Here is a 10,672-nt window from a genome sequence, read left to right on the forward strand (position 1 = left end):
TGGATCATTGATGCTGCCATCCCAGGTGACAGTCGCATTGACGAAAAACAACAGGAAAAACTCATCCGCTATCAGGACCTCAAGATTGAACTGCAAAGACTCTGGCAGAAACCAGTGCAGGTGGTCCCGGTGGTGATGGGCACACTGGGTGCCGTGCCAAAAGATCTCAGCCGGCATTGGGAAACAATAGACATTGACAAAATTACGATCTGCCAACTGCAAAAGGCCACCCGACTGGGATCTGCACGCATCATCTGAAAATACATCATACAGTTCTAGACACTTGGGAAGTGTTCGACTTGTGGTTTTGTGAAACGAAATCCAGCATATCTATCTTGTTTGCTGTGTCATAATATAATAATAATAATAATAATAATAATAATAATAATAATAATAATAATAATAATAATAATAATACATCACACAGTCCTAGAGACTTGGGAAGTGTCCGACGTGTGATCCAGTACAACAGCCAGCAGAGTGTCTGCTGTGGATTCAACTTGTTGTGTTTCAAATAATAATAATAATAATCCTAGACACTTGGGAAGTGTTCGACTTGTGATTTTGTGAAACGAAATCCAGCATATCTATCTTGTTTGCTGTTTCATACAATAATAATAATAATAATAATAATAATAATAATAATAATAATAATAATAATAATAATAATATATTTGTTTGACCAGTCATATGACCATTTCAAAGTGCAACATAAATAAAAACAAGGCAAAAAGGATGGGAGGACAGCAGCTGACCTTCTGTTTGCCATCAAAGTAATTTTATATTGTATTTAATAAGGTTGTCCAAATTTTCGTTATGATTCTCGTTTCGTTATTATTTCGGATTGTTCTCGCTTTTTGAACCGAGTATTGAAACGTTTTCCCTGGGCAGAACTGGCAATGTAATTCGAACCATCGTTGGCCCATTCTCTAATTGTGTCTTAAATGTTTTGTTAAATTTTTTCCTCCCAATTTTTTTTTAATATTAAAAAAAAATTACTTTTTTTTTGTTTCTGCAACCTAACTTGAATGGGAGCCTAGCGCAGCCTAAAATGGCTACAGCTCCCTGGCCAATCAGAGACTTCCACGATGGCTGAAAAAGGTGGGGGCTAGCGTCCTCCGCGTTCACGTGTAGGATCTCTATAAAAATCCCCTCCCCAACCGCGCCAAGCCATTCTGGGCTAGGATACCGAGGAGAGAGGGCTAAGTGACTGGGGGTAGAGTGTCTGTTGTTGCTGGTTCGATATTGTGTGTTTTTTTGGGGGGGGGGGGGATTGGCTTGGGGCTTGTGGCAGAGTCCTTGCTGTGGCTTTAGGGAATTTTTTTTTTCCAAAGGACGTCTGCGTTTCTGCAAGTGCAGAGCTTGGGGCGCTTTACTTTTCTACTCCAGAGGGAGACCCTCTGCCTTTTTGTGTTTTTTTTGGAATTTAGCAATCACTAGATCAGCCCTTCTTAGCAATCCGAAAAGGGGGGGACATTGGAAGTTAGAGTTTCCAAAGGACGTGTGCGTTCCTGCGAGGGCATTGCTTCCCTCACGCTCCGTTTGTAATCCCAAGCCCCCGGGCTGAGTGTTATTGCATCAATCACAAAGACACACGTTGTTTTCAAACCTAAAAGGGTACATTGGAAGAAATAGTTTCCAAAGGACATTGCCAATCCTGTCAAGGCATTGCTTGGCGTGTGCTGCGTTTCTAATCCAAAGTCCTTGGCCAGAGTTTCATTTTGGCAATCACAAGGTCAGCCAGTGGCACCATAGATCAAAAAGTTCAAAGGCAATTTATAGTTTTCAAAGGACAGTGGCACTCCAGCCAAGGCATTGCTTTCCTCACGCTCCGTTTCTAATCCCAAGCCTTGGGCTGAGTTTTATTTTTGCAATCACAAGGTCAGACATTGATTTGATTCAATAGAGGGTCCAAGGAAATTTAAAGTTTCCAAAGGACGTGGGCATTCCTGCCAAGGCATTGCTTGGTGTGTGCTGCGTTTCTAATCCAAAGTCCTCCGCCAGAGTTTTATTTTTGCCATCACAAGGTCAGCCAGGGGCACCATCAATCAATAAGGTCCAAGGCAATTTATAGTTTCAAAAAGGACATTGCCAATCCTGTCAAGGTATTGCTTGGCGTGTGCTGAGTTTCTAATCCAAAGTCTACACAAGTAGAAGAGGGACTTTCACAGTAATAAGAACCCAATTGAACAGGAAATAAGACTTTCAAACCAGGAACAGGTTTCTTCAAATATTGAAAAATAGTGTATTATAAAAAGTTATGAAAATTCACCAAAAATCATAGGAGACAGGAAACTTTCTGCAATTTGTTGAGCAAAGAGTGTTGAATGTGATCTCCCACTGTACCAAATTTGATGAGGATAGCTCAAGAAATGAGGGTGGGAGAGCCCTGTAAAAGTCCCCCCCGGTTTCCTTTTTTTTGGCGATTGCGCATGCGCGTCCGCCATTTTAGAAACATTAAGAATCATTACGAATTTTCGGAAATATCCGAAATTTTTGGGTGAAAAATTTGGAAATACTTTCTATATCGAAGCGCCGGCACCCCCTACTTTAGAAACGAGAATTGAAACATTTTTTCCATCGATCGGACAAGCCTAGTATTTAATAGTTTTAATTGATTTTATGTATTGTTTGATACTGATTTTGTGTAGGCATCGCATTGTTGCCAGTGTTGTAAGCCACCCTGAGTCCCTTCGGGTGAGAAGGGCGGGATATAAATATTGGAAATAATAAATAAATAAATAAGTTCCGACAAATAAAGCAGACCTTAATAAACATGCATGATGGCACCCAATTCCACAGGGAATACGTAGTCAAATTTATTATGGAAATAGTGTATGCAATTTTTTCCCAATAGAAAATAATAAAAGAGGGCCTAGTGGATCTTAGAGGGCTTTTCCGACCAGTCACAAACCAGTATTGAAGGAACTGCTTCCACTGTGCAAACAATGACATAGAAAATCCTGAAACTATTTCGGGGGTTTTTTGTACGCTTTTGTGGGTGCTTGTTGTCTAGCCACTACAGTTTGAAACCCACAGAGGTGACCTTTGTCTTTCTTTCCAGGGGACGGTCAAGTTGACTTTGATGAATTCATGACGATCCTTGGACCAAAACTGGTGTCATCAGAAGGACGGGATGGCTTCTTGGGGAACACCATTGACAGCATCTTCTGGCAGGTTGGTGGCGAGGTGTTTCTGGTTGCAATTCTTTTCATTTTTCAAAGTATTGTACTCAGTAATGTTTTTAAAAATAATGTGGTTGGGTGCAAACAGTGCTGTATTTAGACCCAATGTGAAGTCCCGATCACTAGGCTTATGCATTTTGACTGAATCTCGATCCATTTCGGCTGGCTGGATCCGTTTTTGCAAGCCACCTAAAAATGGGCAGGGAGCCGAATATTTTTCCGTCCTCAGCCAAAAATATGGCTAGATCTGGCCCATAAGGGGGGGGGGCTTCCAGGGCTCCCCTTCCCATAATTTTTAGAGCTATCAGGATGAAAATGACCACACGCCCCATTGAATAGACACAGCTTGCGTAAGACACGTCAAGGCGTTCTTCGATTCCAGTGATTCCCACAGTGGGTGCTACCGCTCCCTGGTGGGTGCTGCAGCGATCCAGGGAGGCGGTAATGGCACCTATTAAGACATGGTGGCGGGGCCAGGGGAGGGGCGGGAGTGCCGGAGACAGGCCTGAGCCCCTTGAGGCGCCTGTTAGGACATGGGGCGGAGCTAGAGGAGTGGGCGTGGCTTCTTCCCAAGAGCCCAAAACAGGGCTGAGAATCTATACCTCTCCTGAGGTGCTTGTAGCTACACAGAGGGCGGAGCTAGGGAAGGGGGCGGGGCCTCCTTCCAAGAGCCCGAGACAGGGCTGAGCCTCTATACCTCTCCTGAGAGGCCTTTTAGGACTTAAGGGCGGGGCCTCTTCCCAAAAGTGCGAGAAAGGGCTGAGCCTCTGTATACCTCCCCTGAGGCGCTTCCTAGAACACGGGGGTGGGGTATAGAGGTTCAGCCCCATCAGGCACTTGGGAAGAGGCCCCGCCCCCCTCCTCTAGCAGGTGCCACAGGACAGAGATAGAAGCTCAGCCCTACCTCAGAGCTCGTAACTCTGCCCATCCCAGTCCTGGCCGCCCATTTGTGGCCCCGCCTACCTCCCCCTCCCCCTCCCAGCCCTGCATCTTGGACCAAGAGAGAGGCTCAGCCCCCTCTAAGCCACACCCCCCTTTCCAGGGGGCGCTGAGTGATATTTTTTCTGGAAAGAGGGCAGTAGGCCAAATAAGTTTGGGAACCACTGTTCTACTCTAATTGACCCAACAGACAGGACTAACAGGGAAACCCCATGTGAGCACGCGGCAGTCTCTTTACACGCCTCATGATGCCGAATAGGAGAGGAGGAGCCATGGCTGGCTGCCACGTGGTCTGTTCCGGGCAAAACACATGGCAACTGAGCCTTTACCGTTACAGCCAGCCAAACAAGCAGATCAAGCCAGATTGGCCGTAGGGAACTGACCAAATTGAATCAATGCACAAGCCTACTGATTACACCGAGTTTAGGCTTAAGTCAAGAATATCATTTTGCAATTTTAACATTCTTGCATAGCAGAAGGGTTCAATTGCCTGGCTCTTGTGGTCTCTTCCAACTCCATGATTCTGTGATTCTATCACTGCCTGTATCTGAATGGCTATAGATACTCTCTGATTGCTTTCAAACCTGTTTTTTAGGGAAGCGATTTTGTCCAGAATGTAGAAATTATCTTGAAATGCTAGCTTTTCTGCTTTTGGCACCTTCATATGTATTAGGGTTGTGCATTCAGGGTAAACCCAGACCCATTTCATGTCCTGGCTTTCGGTGGGGGCTCCGATCCGTTTTTTGGGAGCCTCCCGAAATCAGGAGGGCAGATATCTGTTTTCGGTCTCCGGTGTCAAAAGATCTATCAGACTATTATGGGGGAGGGGGGCTTCCCACCCAGGCTCCCCTTCCCAGTGCATTCTTTAGGGGGGCTTCTTCTTACCTGCTGTTTCTAGAAGAAGCCGTCGGCTGTAGGCCCTGGCAGGTGAGGGTGTGTGGTGTGCAGGCCCAGAGCGCTTGCACCTGCCAGGGCCTGCAGCTGAGCTCCTCTTACTCTGTGATGCTGAAAAGCAGGCCAGGATGTGGTACCCGCTCCTACTTGGTTTCACTTTGAGCTGATTTCCCGAAGAAATGAAAGACACGAAAGAAACGAATTCCGCTCACAACTCTAATAACCATAAGGGTTTTCCTGGTTGGTCAATTTAGATCTGGTTGTTTGAAGTCTCCCATCAGGGCCGGTCCAACAATGAGGCAAATTAAGCGATTGCTTCGGGCGCAAAACATACGGGGCGCAGTTGAGACTGCTTTTTCTGTTGATTTCTTGTAACACATGATGTTTTGGTGCTTAATTTGTAAAATCTTAATGTAATTTGATGTTTAATATGCTTTTCCTTAATCCCTCAATACTATACAACATTTTTGCTTATCCAACGCTTTTATTTTTTAGTGATTGGTTTGGGGGGGGGGGGCAAAATTCTGTTCGCCTACACTTGAAAAATACCTAGGGCCGGCTCTGTCTCCCATCACTATGTTTTCAAAATGTGGTCATTTGTTGCGGAAGGCATCAGCCAAATAATTCTCCTTGGGATGTCTATGTTAGACTTCCGATAGTGAGGTGATGGTTGCATCTCTCCTTTAGTTACCCGAAGACTCTGCACCAATTTCCCATGTTCTGAGTTATGGAAGCAAACGTTTTTTGAGCGCACCTTTATTTCTCCCTCCCCACAACTGAGCTGAGATTGGACTGGATGGCCCTTGTGAGCTTTTCCAACTCTGAGATTTTAATGCACATATGGGAAATTCACTGCCAATGGAAGATAAATTGGAGAGACACCAATAGTTAACAGGGAGGCTCATACCATCAGGAAAATCATCCTATTGTTTAGGGAGAATCTCATTTCCTGTAGTTTGAATCTGTTACTCCGTGTCCTCGTCTCCAGAGCAGCAGAAAACAAGCTTGCTCCCTATTCAGTATGACATCTTTTCAAATATTTAAACATAGCTATCACGTCCCCTCTTAACCTCCTCTTCTTCAAGCCAAACACATCCCAGCTCCTTAAGCTGCCTCTCATAGGCTTCCAGACTTTTTACCATTTTATCTTCTTGGGACACATTCCAGCTTGGCAAGTGAATTCTACATAGATCCTACAATGCTCCTTATGTTGCCAAAATATGTACATGTCAGCCTTAAGGAAGTCTGAGGTTCACAGATGTTTTTAATTTTTAATGGTGGAATAGACCCATCGGACATGAAAATGTGGAACGGAATGAAACATGCTGAATGACAATATGACTGGTTAAGCGGGCACACCGCACTGGACTGCGCGACAATGCAACGCTACAAAGCACAGCATCCATGAGCATTGGTTTGCATGCTCCACCTATCGCATCTCCATTCCAAATATTTGTCATTCCCCACCAATCACATTTCCTTACGGGATCATCCTTCCCGGGGTCTGCTACGCATTTCAGTGTGCCACATCTTTCGCCCTGAAAGGTGCTTTCATTTGCAAAAGCATGCGCCATTTTCCTCGAGAAATCTCTGCTTTGGCAGCCTTCCCGTCTTTGCAGCAACCGCCTGCATAGCAATGAAGTGGTTACCATGGAAATGTGAGCATTGCTTGCTGCTGTTGTGTAGTTCTCTGATTTTACGGACAGCTTTCCAGCTCTCTTGGAAGGAGCACGTTTCTCAGAGATGGAAGTCCCATCAGTCATTCGTGCGACACTCATACGTAGATGATTTCATAGACTTAAGCTCAAGGAGTTCATTATTGACTCTCCAAGACTAAAGGAGAAAGAGGAAACAGAATATCGGAACGATGGATTAAATACCCATCAAATCATACCAACCGTAGATGACATCACGTTCATCTCCGTATTTAAGGCAGGAGCTGCAATGCAGACGACTGTCCTATTGGATCCCTGATGGATGTCCAGCCTCTTTATTTACATCCAGCAGAAAGAAACCAACACTTTTCATGACACTCTGTTCCACTGCCAAACCACTACTGTGCTTTTATCAGTGATCTTTTTGAAATAGGGCATGCTCTGCAAAAAAAGGAATGAGTAAATGGCAAACAAGAATAGCAAATGAGACACTGAAGCTGGACTGCATCTATTCTGTGTTACAATTAGGATTTGTAGACTGTGTAACTGGTTATGCATATTATAATGACAAGACATGTATAATACATAAAGCATGCTACAGTAGAGGTTGAGTGCCATTCCATGAAATTGACTAAATCCATGTGCAGGCCCAGAGCACCCACACTTGCCAGGGCCTACAGCTGAGCGCCTTTGTGATGTCGAAAAGCAGGCCAGGAGCGTAAGGCAATAAGAATACATGTATAATCCATAGTGAAGAAATAATTCCAGGTGACTGAATCAATATATAACATGTGCATATTAAAATAGAATTAAACATACAAAATAATAATAATAATAATAATAATAATAATAATAATAATAATAATAATAATAATAATACAGTTTTTCACAGTTGTGGAAAAGAAAAAGGTTTGGATCATTGATGTTGCCATCCCAGGTGACAGTTGCATTGACGAAAAACAACAGGAAAAACTCAGCCACTATCAGGACCTCAAGATTGAACTTCAAAGACTCTGGCAGAAACCAGTGCAGGTGGTTCCGGTGGTGATGGGCACACTGGGTGCTGTGTGCAAAAGATCTCAGCCGGCATTTGGAAACAATAGACATTGACAAAATTACGATCTGCCAACTGCAAAAGGCCACCCGACTGGGATCTGCGCGCATCATCTGAAAATACACCACACAGTCCTAAACGCTTGGAAAGGGTTCGACTTGTGATTTTGTGATACAAAATCCAGCATATCTATCTTGTTTGCTGTGTCATAATAAAATAATAATACTTTATTTATATTCTTCTCTATCTCCCCAAGGAGACTAAGAGCAGATTACAACACACACAGATAGGCAAACATTTCATACCTTTTAATACAGTGGAATAGGAGCCGGGCTTCAGCACAGCAGGTTAACCACAAGCTGCAATAAATCTTGCCAATTCAAAAGGTTATAATAATAAATAATAATAACTTTATTTTTGTATCCTGCCTCCATCTCCCCGAAGGGACTCAAGGCTGCTCACATGGGAACAAGCCCGGGTTGGCAGTTTGAAGCCTGGGTTGAGAGTGAGTGCCTGAGCTTCATTCCAGCTTACTGCCCACCAAGCAGAACTAAAACAGCTTTGAGTATATAAATAGGTACTGCTTAACGGGGAGGTATTTTAATTGGCACATAAGGAAATACCAGAAAAATGCCGGTGATCAAAACAAAAGGAGGAAGTCTGTGAAGAGGGCTTTTCAACATGAAGGATGGAGGGACAACACCCCTCGTGGCTGGAATCGAGCACAACCTCCAGGACGCCGAAGATGGGAAATGCCTATATACCTCTATTTGTACTGTGTCTGTCCTGTCTGTGCCATATATATCTTCTGGGATCTGCCCTGAGTCCCCTTCAGGGAGAGAAGGGCAGAATATAAATACTATAAATAAGTAAATAAGTAAATAAATAACAATGACAGACAAATACACAGAACAAAGGTCAAGGCTTCCCCTTTCATCTCTGGCTTTCTGGAGGCCATGGGGAGGTGCTCTTGTTCCATTTCCAAGCCGAGGATCCTGTTGTCCGTAATCACCTCCTGGTCTTGTTCTGTCGGCATGGCTACATGGGTGCCTTAATACCTCCCAAAGCGGAACCTATTGATCTACTCACATTTGCATGTTTTCGAACCTGTTCTGTCACGCGCTGGGCCTGAAACTATTGTCTTTGTATAGGACGTATACTTTATGCCCAGCGGGAAGCCAGGGTGCCTCAAAGAATGTTTCTTGAAGGTTTTCCTGAAGAAGGATAGTCCTTTGAGTCTTTAATGAAATAACAACATCTTTATTGTTGAACAAATAATAAATCTTCAAGGAGTCAAATAACACTTCAAGATTTCCTTAATAAACTGTTGGCCCTTTCAGTCTTGTCCCCAAGGGACAGGTGATTGGCTTTGGATAACTGTGAAAACCCTCTTATAACCTCTCCCAGGCTGTCTATTATATGGGCCTAGCTGATGTGGGTCCCACTACCGATTCCAAATGCGTCTGTGTATCGAGTGGACCTACCAACCAAGGCTTGTAGATGTTTCAGCTGGGGTTCTGTGGATCTGTGGTGCTGTTCTCTCTCTCTTTGGAAACTTTAGGGCTGTTTCCCTCAGGAGCTGTGAGGCTGAGAGGCTGTAAGCTCTCAGCCAGAGCCTTTGGGACCTTTTCCCCTGTAATTTCCGTTTCTGTTTTCCTGGATGTTCTATATCCCCTGATGTTATTGAGATATGAAGCTTTTCTACTGGACGAGCTAGTCTACATCCTATAGCTTAGCTGCCTTAAGTGAGATAGACTTAGAAATGGCTCCTTCCCTCCCAGAGCCCTGAAGAAGGGGCGGAACCAAACTTGATGATTGACAGGTGGCCTGTCCTATGATTGCAAACATTAGCAGCAAGAAAATAAAGTCGGAGCTTCTGGTCCAGCCTTACCAGCACAGAACCGCTAGGTTGACAGGAGCAGGGACTAATAACAGGAGCTCACCCCGACCCGCAGCTTTGAACTGCCAGCAGATTCAGTGGTTCAACGGTTTAACTCGTTGCGCCACTTAATCCTATTTTAATATTTACCGGTTTGTATTGTTGATTAGTCTTGTGCGCCAGTTTGCAACTCTATCTATCTACATATCTCACACATCTTTGTGGTGCGAACTGTACATTTTGATACAGCTGTCAGCATACAAAAGATAACGTTGATATGTTTGTTTGTTTTTTAAAAAAATCACATTGATAGATACGTTGGACTAATGTTGGGCAAGGATTGAGAAGAATGAAAATGGATAAGCAATAATAGGATGCAATAAAGGACATTTAAACCAGTCTTGGCTAAAGCTAAGCAGTAAGCACAGGGACGGGGACGATCGAATTGCAATATGCAAGCCTAGTCTTGCCTATCCATGGTGCATGCCTGACAAGCTGCCTCGCTGAGTCATAAACCAGGTAATTTGCAGCTTTGTTTCTGTCAGTGCCAGGGGAAAAAAGGTCAAAGACGTTAGCATGAAGACAACATCGTCCACTCCAAATTTTAAAAACCTGTGTTTGGCTACCTCTTGTGGGTATCGGAAGAACAGCCTGCCAATTCTTTTCAGAGTTCTTTAAAGCCTAAAATATTTCACAAGGGCAACATTGCTAACCAAGCTCTCCTTGATTTCCCCCAGTTCGACATGCAACGGATAACACTGGAGGAACTGAAACATATCCTCTACCATGCATTTCGGGACCATTTGACAATGAAAGACATTGAGAACATTATCATCAACGAGGAAGAGAGTTTGAATGAGAACTCTGGCAACTGTCAGACTGAATTTGAAGGTGGGGTTCTCCTTTTTTCACATACTTTCTTGTGTATTTGAAAAAATCAATTTTTTTGTCCAAAATGCATAAGGTCGTGGGTGAGCTACAACTCACATCATGCCAGGTTCACCCCGAGAAACTCCATCAGTACTTAAAGTTTGTTATGTTGGGCAAGTTTACTCCGGATACATCA

General features: G+C 43.9%; 1 protein-coding gene across 4 annotated transcripts in view; it reads left to right on the top strand.

Moving 5' to 3' along the window:
• caln1 (calneuron 1) overlaps nucleotides 1–10,672 on the top strand; it is an 89,856-nt gene that overhangs the window by 69,118 nt on the left and 10,066 nt on the right. For all 4 annotated transcript variants that reach the window (XM_062959063.1, XM_008121684.2, XM_062959062.1 and 1 more), the window contains 2 exons: nucleotides 3,065–3,177; nucleotides 10,344–10,497. In XM_062959063.1, the coding sequence (XP_062815133.1) occupies nucleotides 3,065–3,177; nucleotides 10,344–10,497 (267 nt within the window). The remainder of the gene's footprint in view (nucleotides 1–3,064; nucleotides 3,178–10,343; nucleotides 10,498–10,672) is intronic.

This window comes from Anolis carolinensis, unplaced genomic scaffold (assembly GCF_035594765.1).
Source record: "Anolis carolinensis isolate JA03-04 unplaced genomic scaffold, rAnoCar3.1.pri scaffold_7, whole genome shotgun sequence".
NCBI lineage: Eukaryota > Metazoa > Chordata > Lepidosauria > Squamata > Dactyloidae > Anolis > Anolis carolinensis.